We start from the raw sequence: 21,497 nt of genomic DNA, 5'->3' as shown, positions 1-21,497 counted from the left end.
GAAGAGACCCCCTCCACTGCGCATGCGCGGGAATGCCGTGAGCAACCGCTGACGCTCCCGCACATGCGCCACACGGCAAAGTCATTTCCGCGCCAGCTGACGGGGCACCAAAGGCCTTTCCCGTCAGCTGGTGGGGCGGAAATCAGTCCGGCGCGGGCCTAGCCCCTCAAGGTGAGGGCTCGGCCCCTCAAGATGCGGAGAATGCCGCACCTTTGGGGCGGCGCGATGCCGGACTGATTCGCGCCGTTTTTGGCGCCGGTCGGCGGACATCGCACCGATTGTGGAGAATCCCGCCCCTCATCTTTCACTGCAGCCTGCTTTTATAAACAGGCACAACTTTCATGAAAATGTGGCAAAGCTCTATTCTATGCATAATGGTGGAATGGGATGAATTGCATTAAAGCATGTCATTGCATGATTCGCAAGTAATGTGATGAGAATGATTCATTGCCATCCACCCCACCCTATCCCCCCCCCCTTGCTACAAGATACATCTTCCTAGTACTTTTACATGAGAATGATGCCCTTTATTAAGAAAAACCCAGTTCATCTTGAATGTTTTATAAAGTGAACAAACACACTGGCTATGTTACTATCACAATGGATATATTCATTGAAAATGTCAAACATAATTTCACCAATTAACATGCTGGGCACGACATATTACTAAATGGATACTATGATATCTGGTATCCTAATTAATGTAATACTTTTATTTGAGTACAAGATTCTGGTGCTCTCTTTCAGCTCAGTTCATCATTGTAGATCATTATATGGTGAAGTATTAGAAGTTCATAGAACTGTCCCATATGTATTTACTAATTTCCTTTTTTCTCTCTATCTTTGTCCTTTTCTTACCACTGTTTGTAAGTAGTTGTGTCATATCTGTTGGGAATCCCCAATTTGAGGTGGACATGAGGATTAGTTCCAGGCTTAATGGAATATTAATAATGGATCTGTGGGTGGTCAATAAAATGGCATGAGTTCACTCAGCTTAGATTTTGGTCCTCACCCTCCACTTCACCAGAGGGTTCATCTTCATCTGTTGAATGTAGTTTAATATTAACAGAATATTTTTAGGACTACAAAAGATTAAATTGAACTTTCTAATTACAGTACAATAAAACAAACTTTGAGAATAGTTCTGATAGAATTGTGTTTGATCAATGTTTGGTACAACCCAATCTGGATTAATTGTGGTGAGATTTTTGATCTAAACAAGGAGTGAACTTGGGCGAAATTCTCCGGAAACGGCGCGATGTCCGCCGACTGGCACCCAAAACGGCGCAAATCAGTCGGGCATCGCGTCGCCCCAAAGGTGCGGAATGCTCCTCATCTTTGGGGGCCGAGCCCCAACCTTAAGGGGCTAGGTCGGCGCCGGATGAATTTCCGCCTCGCCAGCTGGCGGAAAAGGCCTTTGGTGCCCCGCCAGCTGGCGCGGAAATGACATCTCCGGGCAGCGCATGCGCGGGAGCATTAGCGGCCGCTGACAGCATTCCCGCGCATGCGCAGTGGAGAGAGTCTCTTCCGCCTCCGCCATGGTGGAGACCGTGGCGAAGGCGGAAGGGAAAGAGTGCCCCCACGGCACAGGCTCGCCCACGGATCGGTGGGCCCCGATCGCGGGCCAGGCCACCGTGGGGGCCCCGCCCGCGCCGCCTTGTCCCACCGGTAAGGTAGGTGGTTTAATCTACGCCGGCGGGGCAGGCATTTTAGCGGCGGGACTTCGGCCCATCCGGGGCGGAGAATCGCGCGGGGGGGGGGGGTGCCCGCCAACCAGCGCGGCGCGATTTCCGCCCCCATCGAATATCCGGTGCAGGAGACTTTAGCAACCGCCGGCGGTGGGATTCACGCCTGCCCCCGGCGATTCTCCGACCCGGCGGGGGGTCGGAGAATCTCGCCCCTTATTTTTTCTTGTAAAATTAGATTTCATTATTTGAGCAAATTCCTTATTTTTTTCGCAATGAATATCCCATAGTCTTTTTTTAATTCTTCTGTATGATATTGAGAAGTTTATTTAATGAAGCTATTTAAATTAAGACAAAAAACAATTTGCCAGCGCTAAATAAAAAGGTTTTATTGATAATAACTGAATGAAAAGTAAAACACTTGAACCAGTCATGAAATAAATACAGAGAATGCTAGCCTGACAGCATCAGTGGAGAGAGAAATAGACTTAACGTTCCAAGTCTGTATGAATTTTAAGAGCTGAAGAGGGGTACATATGTGATGGATTATATAGTTGGAGTGTGGGATGGAGAGTATGGAGCAGAATAGAAGGTCAGGGGTAGGTAAGAGCTAAGGAGGAATTGAAAAATATGTCATGGACACAAGACAAAAGGAGTGTTAATGGTAGCATTAAGGACTAAAGAAGGTGCTGCTATGGGCATGAAGGCAAGATAGCATAACGTGCTAAGAGGACATCAGGGCAGCACTGTGGTGCAGTAATTAGCACTTCTGCCTCATGGTACCGAGGACCCGGGTTCGATCCCAACCCTGGGTCACTGTCCGCGTGGAGTTTATACACTCTCCCCGTGTCTGCCTGGGTCTCACCCCCACAACCCAAAGATGTTCAGGGTAGGTGGATTGGTCACGCTAAATTGCCCGTTAATTGGGAAAGAAAGAGGACATCAAAGGTCAATGCTCAGTGAAAGCAAAATTAAAGTGACAGATTGCCCTGAAGGAGGAGGAGGGGATGTGCTCTGGGGAAAATAAAGAAAACAAAAAAGTGGTCCAGGAGGAGAAAGTTCACAGTCTAAAATTGTTGAACTCTTGTTAAGCCCAGAATGTTAGAACGTGTCTAATCAGAAGTTGAGGTGTTGGTTCCTCACTTTACGTTGGGCTTCATTGGAGCATTGCGACAGGCCAAGGATGGACATGTGGGCATGAAAGCAAGATGCTAAGTTGAAATGGCAAGTGACAGGAAGGTTGGGTAATGCTTGTGGACTGAGTGAATGTGTTCTGCAAAGCACTCACCCAGGTTCCGTTTAGTATCCCCAATGTGGATGAGATCATATTGTGAGCAGCGAATACAGTACATCAAAGTGAAGGAGGAGCAAGTGAAATGCTGCTTCACCTAAAACAATTTTTTTTAGGCTTTGGACAGTGAGGAGGGAGAAGGTAAAGGGGCAGGTGTTGCACCTTCTGCAATTGCATGGGAAGGTGGCATGGGAAGGGGATGAGGAGTTCATAGAATCATAGAATTTACAGTGCAGAAGGAGGCTATTCGGCCCATTGAGTCTGCACCGACCCTTAAAAAGAGCACCCTACTGAAGCCCACGTATCTACCCTATCCCCCGTAACCCAGTAACCTCCACTTAAAATTTTTTGGACACTAAGGGCAATTTAGCATGGCCAATCCACCTAACCCGCACATCTTTGGACTGTGGGAGGAAACCAGAGCACCCGGAGGAAACCCATGCAAACACGGGGAGAACGTGCAGACTCCGCACAGACAGTGACCCAGCCGGGAATCAAACCTGGGATCCTGGAGCTGTGAAACAACTGTGCTAACCACTATGCTACCGTGCTGCCCAGGTGTTGGTTGTAATGGAGGAGTGGACCATGGTGTCACAGAGGGAATGGTCCCTGTGGAATGCTGACGGGAGGGGTGATGGGCAGATGTGTTTCATGGTGGCATCATGCTTGAGTTGGTGGAAATGGCGGAGGATAATCCTTTGAATGCGGAGACTGGTGAGATGAAAAATGAGGAGAAGAGGAACCCTATCCTGATTCTGGGAGGGAGGGGATGGGGGGAGTACAGAGTTGTGGGAAATGGGTCAGCCACAGTTGAGTGACCTGCTAACCACAATGGGAGGAAACTGCAATTGAGGGAAAAGATAACAACAGGTAATAATTTGTGCATTTTTTAAAACAGCATGGTATATGAACAAAAAGGTGTTTTCTTTATTTAGGGTATTCTGAGAAATAAAGGTATATATTTCTATCAATTCAGTTTGTATGATTCTTTTAAAAGTATTCCTAAATTAACAATGGTCTGAAATCTGCTTTAATTTGTATTCTCTGGTGAAGGAAATAGGAAAGACGGGAGGCGATTTTCAGCCCACGATCACCATCAGACAGAATAGCAACCTGGGGGGAAAATCCGGAGAGAATCGCATGACGCAATTCCCTCTGAAGATGTCGACTTTCCCGATTTTTTTTTTTTTTTTTCTTTTTTTTCCACCCCTCACCAGCGACGTCACAAGGTTCATGCCCACAAACAACAGGAGCCGCATTTAAATGGCTTTTAATAAATTTTAATACAATTAACAGGCCCCCAAGCCACATGATTCCCCCTTCAGTGAATATTCATTTGTTTACAACAACTTTCAAAAACAAGCAACAATCGAGTGGATCCTTCCGGGGGCGCAAAGGGAAATATGGCCCTTGAGAGGTAGAGGGACATGCCTGGGCAATGTCGTGGCAGTGCCCACGGCACAGGTGTCGGTCGACTGGCTGTATCAGGCCCCGCCCACCACCCCAAACCCTGCACACTCACTTTGTTCTTCAAATAGGCTCAAGGTCTGGAGTGCAAACTAGTCTGTGTAACTGGAGAGCTATACACCAGTTTTCAGTCTGAGCCTGACACTTGGCCAAATTCTGGTAAGAGTCTGCCCAAAGAGAGTGACCTGTCTTCATTGAGAATCGTAGCAAATCAACATTGTATGTGGAAATGGCAAAATGAAAGCTAAAGTTTTATTAGACCTTTTTAGTGACATCATTTCAATTGTTTTGAATAATTACGGTTTCTTAATCATTGTCTTTCCTAAGTACGAAGCTTTTCAGCAATTTCCTAAATATAATGTCCAAACTCTCTGTCAATTACCTTTCCTTGGGCTCATCACAACAACAGCTTGCATGTACATAAGTGACTTTAGCATAGTCCCTTCTCCAGTTACCATTTTTGGCTCCTACCTTATTTTATCCATGATTACTTCAATAAGGTCACAGGGTGTCCACGCCGAATAAAAAAATAAATAAAGAACTTTGGTTTATTTACAGTTATATACCACCCCTGGTCGATCCCTACTGGGCCTTTCCTGGGTCAGTGCCTTACTGGCCAATCTTTTATACATAGCTGAATGGAGTTCCCCTGCCCCTCAGATGGGGAGCTCGTACTCCACAAGAATCACGGGGAAGATAAGTCCCGTATGGGATATGACAATGTCTGTCTTTCATTGTCATCATCTGGTTCCCGCTTTTTTTTTTTACAGTCATTATCTTATAGGTAATGTCTATCCTCTCCTTTATTGTCTTTGTCCTGACATCTGCCCTCTCCACCTTTGCCTTACATTTACTGCCCGTCTTTCCCAAATGTACTTTTATCTTTAATTTCTACACTCTGCCTGGCTCTTGTTATTTGATCCCCGTGCTAAACGCTTGATACTGTTGTGTGTGTGTGGGGTGGGGCGCAGCATACTATGCTACTATGCTATCGAATGGGACTTTGTTGCAAACAGGGGTCTCAGCGGGAAATGTCCCGTCGAGGCTGCACTTAGTCGCATTTACTGGCTGGGACACCACTTTTAAATGTCCCCCCCCCCCATAAAGTGACCCCCGCATTCCACCTCATATGGGCAGGGCATCCCTCAGCCCAATGCCCAGCATGGGAAAAATGCCAACTTGGCACCTGGCAGTGCTACCCCACTAAAGGAGGACCCCTTGAAATCCTGTACCTTGAAGGACAGCTGGAACACTGAAGAGAAATGAGAGTAAAGTCCAGAGAGCAGTGATATACATTTGATTTGGTCCCATGAGGAAGTGAATGAACTGTTTGGATTTTGTAAAATAAGGAAAGTCTTGGATGGAAATAAAAAGTAGAACTGAGCTTATAGCATAAGTCTTTATAAATTATGTTAAGTTAATGCCGTTTATTTTTAAAATTTCTCTCTACAGACAATAAAGTTAGCTCTCTCAGTTAATTACTGAGTAATTGGATTTCTTCTTTAAATGTCAATGGTCCCTAACAGGATTGTTCATCATACAAAATATATATATGTATGTGTAAATTATTTTTAAAAAAAAAAGATTTTGTGAAGTCAGAAGGGATATTAATGTTTGATTTTTTTTGTAATGCCCAACCGTCTGTGCTCCTCAATCAGGATTACTTCCTCTCCCTTCCAAGATACCTGGACTGAATACGTCCTGTGGTGGAGCCACCAGTTTTCACAATCCCTCTGCTCAGCAAGCTGCTCGCCAACAGAACGCTAAAACAATCTTCAAACATTTTGCAGTTGGACATTTCATTAAACTCATTAATGTTTTCATGAAATGTATAAAAATGTGCTTTTTTCACTACAGGTCAGATGGCAGCAAAAGTCGCGTGTTACCGTGATCTTCGTACACAAGTAAACCTCTCTTTCTGCAATCCAAGAAGTCGACCAGCCACTGGAGTGATCTCTTGTAATGTACAGGCTTGCCCTGCGAGGTAGGAGCTTAAAGTACTAAAATAACATATTAACTAAAAATTTAAATGTGGTTTTTGACTTTCCTTTCAAGGTAATTTAGATGTTTTCATCCTAAAATCTGCAAGTACTAAGTTTCAGTAAGGCCCATAGGGAGTTGCCACTACAGTGTCCCAGCCTTTTGGTGTCTGTTGGTACATGTCATTAAGTTTTCTGATGACGATAGATATTATAAATTATGACATTTCCATGATTAAAAATGAGATTTTTAAAATAATCGGTGAATGCTATTGAATAACTCTTGCTACTAAAATATGCCTTTATAATAGATCATTATTACCAGGCTTTGTTGACTTTCTGGTCAAATAGAGCGAAAAGGATTGTTACAAAAACATGCCACCCAAAAATATTTAACTTTACAGTAAATACATGAATTAAACTGAGCAATGTGGCATCATTCTAAGTACAATTGTCTAAAGCTATATGAGCATTTAGAAATTGGATGGGGTGGGGGAAGAAAGTCCTATTGAAATACATTAATCACATTGTTGAGTTGATTTTAAACACAGACAACATGGATTGCATGCTTTGATTCTTCTCAATCATTTACATTATTTGCTCAAAGGCATTGGAAAATGGGTCACTATTTTGATTTTTGTCATGGTGTCAGCTTAAAGCACTCCAAGGTCAAGTACAGGATAGCAATGTTGCTTACAGTCATCCTGTGTGGAACATTGCACATTTTTTCATGAACAATCCAACCAATTTTGTTGCCTATAAATTAGGAAACTAATTAGGTTTGACGAATGGGCGGGGGTGGTGGGCAGGGTGGGGGAGTTGGCTTTTCAGCTTGTGTTTTTGTGCAGGATTGCTGAACTAGAATCAGCCTGATTGACAGGCCTGGCTTCCAGTTGTGCAGGAAGCAGACCAGAGTAGCCCTCAGTAATGGCCCTGCAGCTTTTAGTGGGAACATGGAAGACTTCTCATGGGTTCTAAATCCTAGATCCAATGAGAAAGCCTGACTCCCAACTGGGTTGGTGGGCAGGGGCAGGGGGAGGTGGGTGCAGGGGGGGGGGGGGGGGCGGGGGTGTATGGCAAGGGATCTAATTAAAGGATCAAGTGAGCTGCCAGTGTAACAGGCACGTACGTTTATTGTGGTGCAGACAATCTGAGTGATCACTCGGTGGAACCCCTTCCAGTTCACAAAGGCTCCCAACTCATTTTCATGAGAGCAGTGGATGGTGTGGTGTTGGGCGTTCTGACACACAGATGAGCCAACACAGTTGTATATGGTACAACGCTATTTTATTTAAACTTTCTATGTACAGTTTTGTCTCGATACTCTGCACGTGTGGATTCCCTGTTTGTGATCTTGTAACAGGTCTTGTCCGTGTCTTTGTCCCCAGACCTACTGTCCACTAGGTGTCGTGCTCGTGCTTTTATGTGGTTGGTGTCCTTGTGTGTGATTGGTTGTGGTGTTGTGTGCTCTGATTTGTCTGTTGGTGTGTCCATCATGATGTGTGTGTTTGAATATCATGACATCCCCCCTTTTTACAAGGATATGTGCCTACGTGGTAATAAATATGATCGCGTCGTGAGTGCATCTAAGAGTGTGTATGTGTTGTGTACAGCATGTGCATATGACGTAACTATTTACATGGGGCGATGTCGGGTGCGTCACATGAACAAGGTTGTACCATAACAGAACATGAATGCGAACGAGAAAAAAAAACTTGAACAGTGGTCCAGTCAAACGATATCTGGAACGATAAACAACAACAGGTTATCATATAAAATTGTGTAACTTGTTAGACATATGAACGGTGTTATAAGTCCAGTCTAATGGGCTTGCGACGAGTTCGGGTTGACCGCCTCAAGGGTGGGTCAAGAACCACCGGCTGATGTGCAAGCATGGCCATGGGTGGCGATGGAGAGGGCGTGATCTGCGGCAGCTCCACAAAGTCATCCTCGGAAGCCTGTTGAGGATCTGGCGTGTGCGTACTGTGTGGCTGCGAGCGTGGAAGTCGGCGAAGGGCGCGCCGATTGCGGCGACGCACTGAACCATCCGGCATGCGAACCAGGAACGAGCGGGGAGCCACATGTCGGAGCACTTCGGCCGGTGCTGACCAGCCACCATACGGTTGATGGACGCGTACTTTGTCTCCGGAGGACAGGGGAGGCAGGTCCGTCGCTCGTGTGTCGTACTGACTTTTCTGGCGATCACGCTGCATTTGCATGTTCCGAAGAACCGTCTCATGGTCTGTTGTTGGTGCCAGGATGGACGGTACCGTCGTCCTGAGGGAGCGACCCATTAGTAGCTGCGCTGGCGAGAGACCCGTGGATAGCGGGGCCGATCGATAGGCCAGCAAGGCGAGGTTAAAGTCCGATCCGGCAGCAGCCGCCTTGCACAGGAGCCGCTTGGCAATGTGGACGCCCTTTTCAGCCTTCCCGTTCGACTGTGGATGTAGAGGGCTGGATGGCACATGAGTGAAACCATATGCTGCGGCAAAGGACGACCATTCACGGCTGGCGAAGCAGGGTCCATTGTCTGACATGACAGTCCTTGGAATGCCATGGCGAGCAAATGTTTCCTTGCACAGGAGCCGCTTGGCAATGTGGACGCCCTTTTCAGCCTTCCCGTTCGACTGTGGATGTAGAGGGCTGGATGTCACATGAGTGAAACCATATGCTGCGGCAAAGGACGACCATTCACGGCTGGCGAAGCAGGGTCCATTGTCTGACATGACAGTCCTTGGAATGCCATGGCGAGCAAATGTTTCCTTGCAGGCCCCAATGACTGCGGACGACGTCAGACCATGGAGAGGCATGACTTCCGGGTAGTTTGAGAAGTAGTCTATAATAACGATGTGATCTCTGCCGAGCGCGTGAAATAGGTCAACACCCACCTTCGCCCAGGGGGACGTCACCAACTCGTGTGGTAGAAGCGTCTCCGGAGGTTGCGCCGGCTGAAACCCCTGACAGGTTGTACAATTGAGCACCATGTTGGCTATGTCTTCATTAATACCCGGCCAATATACCGCCTCTCGGGCCCTTCGTCTGCATTTTTCGACGCCCAAGTGGCCTTCGTGTAGTTGATTAAGAATCATCTGGCGCATGCTGTGCGGAATAACGATCCTGTCTAATTTCATAAGGACCCCGTCTATGTTGGTAAGGTCATCTCGCACATTATAAAACTGGGGGCACTGCCCTTTGAGCCACCCTTCCGTCATGTGGCGCATCACTCGCTGCAGAAGGGGGTCTGTCGCCGTCTCTGCGCGTATGTGGGCCAGACTTGGATCATCAGCTGGCAGATTTGCTGCTGTCAGAGTCACGTGTGCCTCAATTTGACGCACGAACCCCTCCGCATCTGGTGGTGTGCTCACTGCTCGGGAGAGCGTGTCCGCCACGATGAGATCCTTCCCCGGAGTGTAGATCAGTTCGAAATCATACCTCCTGAGTTTAAGTAAAATGCGCTGAAGGCGAGGGGTCATGTCGTTCAGGTCTTTGTTAATGATGTTGACCAGGGGGCGGTGGTCAGTTTCAACCGTAAATCGTGGCAGGCCATACACATAGTCGTGGAACTTGTCCAGTCCAGTTAACAAGCCCAGGCATTCTTTTTCTATTTACGCGTAGCGCTGTTCGGTAGGGGTCATGGCTCGTGAGGCATATGCAACCGGGGCCCATGACGACGTGCTGTCTTTTTGCAGAAGTACCACTCCAATACCAGATTGGCTGGCGTCTGTTGAGATCTTTGTAGGGCGAGTCGTGTCAAAGAACGCCAGCACTGGTGCCGTGACCAGTTTGTGCTTGAGCTCCTCCCATTCCAGCTGATGTGATTGCTGCCAGTGTAATTCTGTTGATTTTTTTACGAGATGGCGCATATTCGTTGTATGAGAAGCCAGGTTGGGAATGAACTTCCCAAGGAAGTTGACCATGCCCAGGAATCTTAGGACAGCCTTCTTGTCAGCCGGCCGTGGCATGGCTGTGATGGCGCTAACTTCGTCTGCATCGGGACGGACCCCTGATCGTGAGATGTGGTCCCCGAGGAATTTCAGCTCCATCTGGCCGAAGGCACACTTGGCGCGGTTGAGACGCAGGCCATTTTGTCGTATGCGGGTGAAGACACGTCGTAGACGATGCATGTGTTCCTGCGGAGTGGTGGACCAAATGTTGATATTGTCCACATATACACGTACCCCTTCGATGCCTTCCATCATCTGCTCCATAATGCGGTGGAAAACTTCAGATGCTGAAATGATGCCGAATGGCATCCGGTTGTAGCAGAATCTGCCAAAAGGGGTGTTGAACGTGCATAGCCTTCGGCTGGCCGGGTCCAATTGGATCTGCCAAAATCCTTTGGACGCATCCAATTTGGTAAATATTTTGGCTTGCGCCATCTCGCTGGTGAGGTCCTCTCGTTTCGTGATGGGATGGTGTTCCCGCATGATGTTGTTATTCAGATCTTTAGGATCTATACATATGCGGAGCTCGCCAGAGGGCTTCTTTACACAGACCATGGAGCTGACCCATGGCGTGGGCTCCGTGACCCTGGATAGGACCCCTTGGTCCTGAAGATCCTGCAGCTGCAACTTGAGGCGGTCTTTGAGTGGCGCAGGAACCCTGCGAGGTGCGTGAACGACAGGGATGGCGTCCGGTTTGAGTCGAAACTTGTACGTGTATGGCAATGTCCCCATGCCTTCAAAAACCTCCTGGTTGTGAGCAAGGAGGGAATGGAGATTTGCGTGGAACTCAGCATCCGGGAAGTCGGATATCTCATCTGGAGAGAGAGACATAATGCGCTGTACCAGATGAAGGACCTTACACGCCTGTGCACCCAGTAACGAGTCTTTTGATGAGCCGACAACTTCGAAGGGGAGTGTGGCCGTCTGCATCTTGTGAGTTATCTGTAGCTGGCAAGATCCTATGGACGGGATGACGTTCCCGTTATAATCAACCATCTTGAGCCGGGATGGCGTGATGGGTGGTTTGACCTTCATGGCCTGGAATGCAGAATATGCAATCAGGTTGGCGGATGCGCCAGTGTCCAGACGGAAGGTGACGCGCGATCGGTTGACCGTCAGGGTGGCACACCACTCATCGGCTGGATTGATGGCATTGACCTTGTTGACATCGATGACGGAAACGCGGAAGGCATCCTGGTCATCTGCATCACTTAACTGGAAGTCTTGATGCGTGGGCTGGACGGTCCTGACTTGTCTGCGAGATTGTCGGGGATGTGCAGGATCCATGGGTTGAGCCGAACGACAGTGGGCAGCATAGTGGCCCATCTTGCCACATCTGAGGCACTGTCGGTTTTTAGCAGGACATTGCCCTTTTAAGTGTACAGCTCCACAATTGCCGCACGTCATGACGTCACGGCGTTCGTTGCGCCACTGCGCATGCGCAGTGCGATCTTGCGGTGGGCGCGCCTGCGCAGTGCGTCCCTCGATGTGGCCGTTATTTTTGGCGCGCACCAGCGCGGGAGACCGCGAAAAGCGCGGGAAGCGGCCGCTGTCGTCCGGGCCGTGGGTCGGGAAGTAATCGACGGCCTGGATGCGTTCGGCGTCGTGGGCGGCCTGGCTTGCCGATTCGACGGCTGGGGACCCCCTCCATGCCAACTCGGACGCCTGAAATCGGGCAAAACGGCAGGTTGCATTCTCGTGGAGGACACAGGCTTCCACAGCAGACGCTAAGGTGAGGCTTTTTATTTTAAGAAGCTGCTGGCGTAGGCCACTAGAGGCAACGCCAAAAACAATCTGGTCCCTGATCATGGACTCTGTGGTGCTGCCGTAACCGCAGGACTGCGCTAGAATTCGGAGGTGCGTCAAAAAGGGTTGAAAAAGCTCCTCCTTACCTTGCAGGCGTTGCTGAAAGAGGTATCTTTCAAAACTTTCATTCACTTCAACCTTAAAGTGCTGGTCCAGTTTGAGGATGACCGTGTCATACTTGGATTGGTTTTCGCCTTCTTCGAACACCAGTGAGTTGAAGACGTCGAGGGCGTGCTGACCTGCGTAGAAGAGGAGCATTGCAATCTTCGTTTCATCCGAGGCACTCTGTTTTTCGTTGGCTCGGATGTACAGGTCAAATCGCTGCCTGAAGAGCTTCCAATTGGTACCTAGGTTCCCCGCGACTTGCAACGGCTGCGGTTTGTCGGTGCGGTCCATGTCCAGAATGGCAGGTTAGTTGGCAGGTATCGATCCACTCCTGTACCATGTGGTGTTGGGCGTTCTGACACACAGATGAGCCAACACGGTTGTATATGGTACAACGCTATTTTATTTAAACTTTCTATGTACAGTTTTGTCTTGATACTCTGCACGTGGGGATTCCCTGTTTGTGATCTTGTAACAGGTCTTGTCCGTGTCTTTGTCCCCAGACCTACTGTCCACTAGGTGTCGTGCTCGTGCTTTTATGTGGTTGGTGTCCTTGTGTGTGATTGGTTGTGGTGTTGTGTGCTCTGATTTGTCTGTTGGTGTGTCCATCATGATGTGTGTGTTTGAATATCATGACAGATGGCACCCTGGATGCTGAGTAATCACTACGAAGCCACTGGCACACTCAGCCTGACTGACTTCATCCATCCGGTAATGTCATCACCTGTCTGAAGAGAGTGTAAGGCATGAGCTTGACAAAAACTGTGGGGAACAGATTGTGATGTACAGATCCCCCATTGAACTCTAGAAAGGAATGAAGGTGGGGAAGTTGAGGGCCATTGTGTCTTTTGAGCACTGGCATTGGGTGGCCGCCCACATAGTTGGAGGTGATCTCCGACCCACTCATCTGGCATGTGGTGGTGACGGTGTCCCTGGAAAGGAGGAGCTTCCTTCGGCACTGGAGCTCGGATATGTGAGGTAATTTGACCGCTGCCTGCAGACCCTTCTGCCTTGCGCTCCCTGCTGGCCCTGCAGCCCCTGTGCCAATGCTTTGCTCCCACAGGTAGCTCCTTGAGATGTTGCCTGCGGACACTTGGCCTCCTCTGTCCCTTAAGGCCCCCTCTTCTCAGAAAATGTCCGAGTAGCTGAATATACAACACCTATGATCAGAAATGCACAAGGCAGCACGGTAGCATTGAGGATAGCACAATTGCTTCACAGCTCCAGAGTCCCAGTTTCGATTCCAGCTTAGGCGGAGTCTGCACATCCTCCCCATGTGTGCGTGGGTTTCCTCCAGGTGCTCCGGTTTCCTCCCACATTCCAAAGATGTGCAGGTTAGGTGGATTGGCCATGATAAAAATTGCCCTTAGAGTCCAAAATTGCCCGTAGTGTTGGGTGGGGTTACTGGGTTATGTGGATAGGGTGGCGGTGTTGACCTTGGGTCGGGTGCTCTTTCCAAGAGCCGGTGCAGACTCGATGGACCAAATGGCCTCCTTCTGCACTGTAAATTCCATGTAAAAAAAATAAAAAATACACCTATGGGTGCACTCTGCTGAAATCGCCAGACAAAGATGACAGGAAGAAGTATTCCAGAAAAAAGCTATCCACGTGTGGAATGCACCAAGAATGACAGAGATGGAAACATTAATTATGTGCAATGACCAAAAGTAAACATTGAAAAAATTCTTCAATTTTTTCTGACAAATCAGCTCTTAATGGTGATCTTTGTGGTGAGTGCAGCTTTTGTGGTCTACCTCTGACTGGTATATTACGGCCAGCAACACAGCTGCCTGGATCTGTGGGTGCACGACACTGGAAATTTAAAGTATTTCATGTGTCGGGTTACTCTCAAGATTCAAAGCGGTTAGACTAACCAAATCCTCTGGGCTCCAAAATACTGTAGGGTGTTGAAGTGCTATAGATCTGGGAGTTCCTGAAGTGCGAACACATTTTAAAATGTTTCTTCAGCTAATATGAATAGCATTTCCTTGCCAGTTTTACCATCTGGCAGCAGCCATTCTGGCTTATGAAGGGTGAAAGCCAGCAAGTATCTACCTTTCCCCATCTGATTACCTCATGAAAAATGAAATGAAATCAAATGAAATGAAAATGAAAATCGCTTATTGTCACAAGTAGGCTTCAATAAAGTTACTGTGAAACGCCCCTAGTCGCCACATTCCGGCCACCTGTTCGGGGAGGCTGGTACGGGAATTGAACCGCGCTGCTGGCCTGCTTGGTCTGCTTTAAAAGCCAGCGATTTAGCCCAGTGTGCTAAACCAGCCCCTATTCAGGTTCATCTCGATAATCAGACCAGACAAACTGTAATATTATAGTCATCAGATTGGAATGTCCGATTCTCAGTGTCAAGTTTCAGCCTTGAACCTGCCAACATCACAACGTCAGCAGATTGCGTGGTTCCTATTTCTTTTAAGTGTCAGCTACCACCTTCCCCATCTATAAGCTTTACAAAAACACCTAGAATGCTGTCCAACCTGTCCAAAGAAACTCCGCTAAAAGCCATGAACTGCCAGTGGGGAGTTGAATTCCCCGATGATATTTCTCTCCTCATGCTGGAAATGGGTCGCAGAGGAACTTCGACCCACCATTTTGAGCCCACTGTAAACCCACTTTTCCTGGGCAGGCTCACTATCTGTGCAGGATATGTGTTCCCAGTGTGATGCACGATCAATTGCACAGAGACGAGAGTTGAATGCAACTGAGGCTTCATTGCTCCAAGATGTGTGGTCTCCCACAGCAGCTGGCAAAATGGCTGCTGCACGGAGGACACGCATATATATATACTCTGCCTACTGGGCAGAGCCAGCAGGCAGGGACAACCATCATACCTGTAGTACAGGTCCTACCATACATCACCTAATATAGGTGCAACAGTGGTTTACCACATTCACCCCCTGTTAAAATTAAGTCCGGCGGGGCTGGTGGAGAATTCTATACAACAACATTTTGTGTGCAATATTTGTGAGGAAAAAAAATGCCTTTTGAAGTCCAGTGGACCAGTTAGAGATTCAACCGGTCCGGGGCCTTGAAGTGTCGCTGGGAGTGACGCAGTGATGGCGGCAATGCCGGTCTGGTCTTCGGTGACTCTGGGAGCGTGCCAAAATCCTCTTCATACTCGGGCGTGGGCAAGGGGAGGACGGGTGGTCCTGGAGGGGTTGCTGCTGGGAGCGTCGGGGGAGGGGAGGGTGGCGCCGGGCCGGAGGGGTGTGTGTGTGTGTGGGGAACCTGCTGGTGCCAGGTCCCTGAGGGCGACAGTATCCTGGCGGCCGTCGGGGTACACTACGTCGGCATACTGGGGGTTCGCATGGAGCAACTGCACCCTTTCAACCAACGGGTTCGGCTTATGGATTCAGATGACCCTATGGAGAAGAACGGATCCTGGAACTGCCGGCCACGTCGGGAGTGACACCCCGGATGTGGACTTCCTGGGGAAGGCAAAGAGACGTTCATGGGGTGTGTTGTTAGTGGCGGTTCACAGTAGTGACCAAATAGAGTGTAGTGCATCAGGAAGTCCTCCTGCCAGCGGGAGGCCAGGAAGTTCCTGGACCGCAGGGCCAGTTGGACGGCCCTCCATACCGTCCCATTCTCCCTCTCTACCTGTCCGTTTCCCCGGGGGTTATAGCTTGTCGTCCTGCTGGAGGCGATACCCCTGCTGAGCAGGAACTGACACAGCTCATCACTCATGAATGAGGATCCCCTGTCACTGTGGATGTAGGTGGGGAAACCGAACAGAGCGAAGATTGTGTTGAGAGCTTTGATGACGGTGGCAGATGTCATGTCGGGGCATGGGATGGCGAAGGGGAATCTGGAGTACTCATCGACCACACTGAGAAAATATATGTTACGGTCGGTGGAGGGGAAGGGCTCTTTGAAATCCACGCTGAGGCGCTCAAAGGGGCGGGATGCCTTCACCAGGCGCGCACGGTCCGGCCGGTAGAAGTGCGGCTTGCACTACCTGGCAGTCCCTGGTGATTGCCCTGACTTCCTCGACGGAGTAGGGCAGATTGCGGGCTTTTATAAAATGGTACAACCGTGTGACTCTCGGGTGACAAAGGCTGTCGTGCAGGGCCCGGAGTCAGTCTACCTGTGCGCTGGCATATGTACCTCAGAATAGGGCGTCTGGGGGCTCGTTGAGCTTGCCAGGGTGATACAAAATTCGTAATTATAGGTGGAGAGCTCGATCCTCCACCTCAAGATCTTAGCATTCTTGATCTTGCCCCGCTGTGTGTTATTGAACATGAAGGCTACTGACCATTGGTCAGTGAGGAGAGTGAATCTCCTGCCGGCCAGGTAATGCCTCCAATGCTGCACAGCTTCAGCAATAGCTTGGGCCTCTTTTTCGACGGATGAGTGCTGAATTTCTGAGGCATGAAGTGTGCGGGAAAAGAATGCCACAGGACCTGTCTCCCTGCCTAATTGAGGGTGGCGGCTAGGGTGACGTCTGATGCGTCGCTCTCTACTTCAAAGGGCAGCATCTCATCTACTGCGTGCATCCCAGCCTTGGTGATATCGGCTTTGACACGGGCGAAGGCCTGTTGAGCTTCAGCCGTCAGGGGAAAATGTGTGTACTGAATGAGTGGGAGGGCCTTGTCCGCATAATTTGGAACCCACTGGGCATAGTATGAAAAGAACCCCAGAGAGCGTTTGAGGGCCTTGGCGCAGTGGGGGAGGGGAAGCTCCATGAGGGAGCGCATGCGGTTGGGATCGGGCCCCCGAATTCCGTTCTGGACCACATAGCCGAGGATGGCTAAGCCGTTCGTGCTAAACACGCATTTCCCCTTCTTGTACGTGAGGTTTAGGAGAGTGGCGATGTGGAGAAATTTGGCAAGGTTGGCATCGTGGTCCTACTGATCATGGATGCAGATGGTGACGTTGTCTAGGTACGGAAAGGTGGCCCGCAAACCGTACCGGTCGACCATTCGGTCCATCTCCCTTTGGAAGACCGAAGGGATGGTAATGCCGAAGGGAACCCTGAGGAAGTGATAGAGGCGACCGTCTGCCTCCAAGGCAGTGTATGGACGGTCCGCTTTACGGATGGGGAGCTGGTGGTAGGCGGATTTGAGGTCTACCGTTGAGAAGACCTGGTACTGTGCAATCTGATTGACCATATCAGATATGCGTGGGAGGGGGTACGCGTTGAGCTGCGTGTACCGATTGATGGTCTGGCTGTAGTCCACGACCATTCTGTGTTTCTCCCCAGTTTTAACTACTATCACCTGGGCTCTCCAGGGGCTGTTGCTGGCCTCGATGATGCCTTCCCGGAGCAGCCGCTGGACCTCGGACCTGATGAAGGTCCTGTCCTGGGTGCTGTACCATCTGCTCCTGGTGTTTGCTATCCGGGATTAGATTTGCGAAGAGGGAAGGTGGATCGACCTTTAGGGTCGCGAGGCCGCACACAGGAAGGGGTGGTAGGGGCCCGCCGAATTTCAGGGTTAGGCTCTGGAGGTTACACTGGAGGTCCAGGCCGAGTAGTAGGGCAGCGCAGAGATTAGGGAGGACGTAGAGGCGGAAGCCGCTGAATTCTACGCCCTGGACCATGAGTGTGACTGTACAGTACCCCCGGATCGCCACGGAATGGGATCCGGAGGCCAGGCAGATTCTTTGATTGGCGGGGTGTACCGTGAGGGAGCAGCGCCTTACTGTATCCAGGTGTATGAAGCTTCGGTGCCCCCGGAGTCCAGCAGGCAAGAGGTCACGTGTCCGTCGATTTTAAAACTGGTCGATGTGGTAGCCAGGTTGTGCGGACGAGACTGGTCGATGACCACTGAGGCGAGTCGTGGTTGGTCGTTGCTGGTGTCGGTTGATGGGGTGCCTGGGGGGCATGTGCCCTGGAACGCTGGTGGTGCCCAAGTGCTGTGAGGGAGAGAAGATGGCAGCGCAAAAGATCTTGGGGAGGACAAAATAGCAGCGCCCATGGGCCGCATGTGGCGGGGGTTGAAAAAGATGGCGGCGCCCATGGGCCGCACGTGTTGCGCGGAGGGGAAGTTGGCGACGCCCACTGGCCACGCTTGGTCTGAGGGGGAGAAGATGGCGGCGCCCACTGGCCGCACATGGTCCAGGGAGGTGAAGATGGCGGCGCCCATTGTCCATAAACGAGGGGGCTGGGGGCGATAGCGGCGACTGCGTGGGCCTGGTACACCGTGGCGAAGTGCCCCTTCCTACCGCAAGCCTTACAAAGGGCAGCGCGGGCCGGACAGCCTTGGCGGGGGTGCTTGTGCTGGATACAAAAGTAACATCGGAGACGCCCAGGGTTCGCTGGCTGGCGCATGGTGCAGGCGTATTCGCTGAGTAAGGCCCCCGCTGGGGCGGTCGTCTGTGGGGTCCACGATGCGTAGAAGGGGTGTGCTGTGTGGCTGGGGGTGTAGGCCTGGATATTGCGCGAGGCTACCGTCATAGAGAGCGCTAGTTTCTTTGTCTCTGTGAGATCGAGCGTGGCCCTCTCTAGAAGTCGTTGGCGTATGAGGTCCGACCCAATCCCTGTAACAAAAGCGTCCCGCGTAAGGAGGTTTGAATGTTCCATGGCCGTAACGGCCTGACAGTCACAGTCCCGGACTAGTGGGATTAGGGCCCGCCAGAAGTCTTCTATGGACTCACCAGGAGTTGAGAGCGAGTGGCGAGTACGTGCCTGGCGAAGAGCGTGTTTGTCCTCTGGGCATAATTTTCTTTGAGTAGCGTCATGGCTTTGGCGTAGTTTGGCACGTCCTGGATAAGCGGAAAGACATTGGAGCTCAACCTCGAGTACAGTATCTGTATTTTCTGAGCCTCCGGAACAGGGCTTGGGCCCGAGTTGATGTACGCCTTGAAACAAGCTAGCCAGTGCTGAAAGTCCTTTTTGGCATCGCTTGATTGCGGGTCCAGCTGCAGGCGATCCGACTTGATACGGAGGTCCATGAAGTGTTGGGTACTCTGGACACAGACGAACCAACACGGTTGCGATTGGTACAATGTAGCTTTATTTCTTTTAACTATTTATATAACAAACTCTGGTACTCAGCACATGGTGACTGTCTGAGTGTCTGGCATGGAGGTCCTTGCCCTGAGCCGTCTCCTGCTGGACTGCCCAGGAAGTGTTGTGTTCCTTGTTTTGTACTGTGTATGCTCTTGTCTGTGATTGGCTGTCGTGTTGAGTGTGCTAATTGGTCCGTTGATCTGTCCATCATTATGTATGTGTGTATGTGCTGTGATTTTCACTTGAATATCATGACAGTCCATCTTCTGAAAATCTTAGAGCAATAAATTGATGCACGATCAATTGCACAAAGACGAGAGTTGAATACATCTGAGGCTTTATTGCTCTAAGATGTGTGGCCTCCCACAGCAGCTGGCGAAATGGCTGCTACACGGAGGACACACATATTTGTACTCTGCCTACTGGGCGGAGCCAGCAGGCAGGGACTACCATCGTACCTGTAGTACAGGTCCTACCGTACATCACCTAATGTAGGTGCAACAGTGGTTTACCACACAGTGGAGTTCCTGCCGCCGAGATGGAGCCTTCCGCTGCTGGGGGTGCGTGGCTGAAAACGTCAGAAGGAGCCATCGCAAAATCAGTTGCAGAGGATACCAGGCCCAATGTAAGGGTACAGAAGTACCCCAAACTGGGTCAAGGCCTAAACAGGTCAGTTTTAAATTCTGAAAAAGAAGACAATGTGCCCATGACTGGACTCGCTCACTCCAGCAATGACATCCCTGGGCATTTTCCACAGCTGCAAGAACAACTACTATCCTCGCCATCACGGAAATGCAGCTAGGTGGGAAACAAGTTATTCCCTCACCGAAGGGGAATGAAAAGATTGCAGATGTCAAACTTCCTGCTTTGACTAATTTTCATATTTTCCTTCAGGACTGGGCTGACATAAGAATGAACAATTGCACACAGGCAGGAAGGGGAAAGGAATTCTGGGAATCTTTTAGGCCTTAAGGGCAGCAGTAACCTTAAAAGGGCAGAAGATGGAAACCCCATGATAGAACTTTCTTATGGGAAAAACGTTCATTTGATCAATTTCTGATGGATTTCGGCATATTTTTAAATCCCTTTGTGCTGGCCAGAAGCATGTAATTGGTCTTCACATTTATTTTAATGCTTCATCTCTTGTGGATGTATTTGTATTGCTCAGCTTCTGCAGTCTGCTTTGTTGGAGCGGCTGGATAGCAGGGAAGTTGTAAAAGGGCAGCATTGTGGTGCCAAGCAGTAGGTGGTGTAAAAGGGAGAACAAGTGTGAAGAATGATGGCGTGGGAGTGGGAAGTGGGTACTGGTATGAATCTGCGACATTTTCTATTCATGCTAGGATAAATGCTGTGTAATTTTCCTATCTGTACAGGAAGTTTTACAGTATCTGGCACCCCTGTCTCATTGCAGATTTACAGCAGATACATTTATGTGCCTAATTTTGTAATAAGCAATAGCTTTGATTCTTTTTCACAGAGCATTCCCCCAGTGGCATTATAATAGAAAATCAGCCCACTAAAGTTCAGACCTTGTAGGACAGGATTTTCCTTATTGTTTCATGCCACATGAATTGTGTTACTGATGTGGGCAGCTGAGGAAAGCCAGAATGGGTTCTGAAACCAAAACCAATTTCTAGCAAGCCAGATTTTTTGGGCAATGTGGGGCGGAATTCTCCCCCCCTCCCCCCCCGCAGGCCGGGTGGGAGAATCACCTGGGCGCCGCACGAGTTCCGCCACGCCGCCCCGACACCAGCACGCGATTCTCCCACCCCCTCACCAAACCGGCGTGGCGAGAATCGCGGCTGGCCGCTGGGAGAATCGGCACTTGCCAATGGTAACGGGCGAGCGGCGATTCTCCGGCCCGGATGGGCCGAGCAGGCTGCCCAACACGACAGGTTCCCGCCGGCGCCATCCACACCTGGTCGCTGCCGGCGGGAACAGCGCGGGAACGCTGGAGTGGTGGCCTGTGTGTGTGTGGGTGGGGGAGGGGGGGGAGTTCCTGCACCGGGGTGGGGGGGGCCTCAAAACGGATCTGACCCACGATCGGTGCCCACCGTTCGGCGGGCCGGCCTCTCTGAAAGAGGACCTCCTTTCCTCCACCGCCCCGGGAGGATGGCAACCGCGCATGCGGAGGTGACAGCATTTACACGGCACCGGTCGCATCATTTACGCAGCGGCGCTTTTACGTGGTGCCCAGGCCCGGCGCCTGTAAATGACGCTCCTGGCCCCCTAGGGGCGGGAGAATAGAGGGCG

At 50.1% G+C, this 21,497-nt stretch overlaps 1 protein-coding gene across 1 annotated transcript in view; it reads left to right on the top strand.

Annotated features, from left to right (window-relative positions):
- Positions 1–21,497, top strand: part of adamts16 (ADAM metallopeptidase with thrombospondin type 1 motif, 16) — a 359,351-nt gene that overhangs the window by 273,286 nt on the left and 64,568 nt on the right. The window contains exon 18 of the mRNA XM_072509492.1: positions 6,301–6,427. Coding sequence (XP_072365593.1) covers positions 6,301–6,427 — 127 coding nt within the window. The remainder of the gene's footprint in view (positions 1–6,300; positions 6,428–21,497) is intronic.

The sequence above is a fragment of the Scyliorhinus torazame genome, chromosome 6, assembly GCF_047496885.1.
Source record: "Scyliorhinus torazame isolate Kashiwa2021f chromosome 6, sScyTor2.1, whole genome shotgun sequence".
Lineage (NCBI taxonomy): Eukaryota > Metazoa > Chordata > Chondrichthyes > Carcharhiniformes > Scyliorhinidae > Scyliorhinus > Scyliorhinus torazame.
Note: the sequence above shows the minus strand (reverse complement) of the source record. Positions and strands in the feature narration are given on the sequence as shown.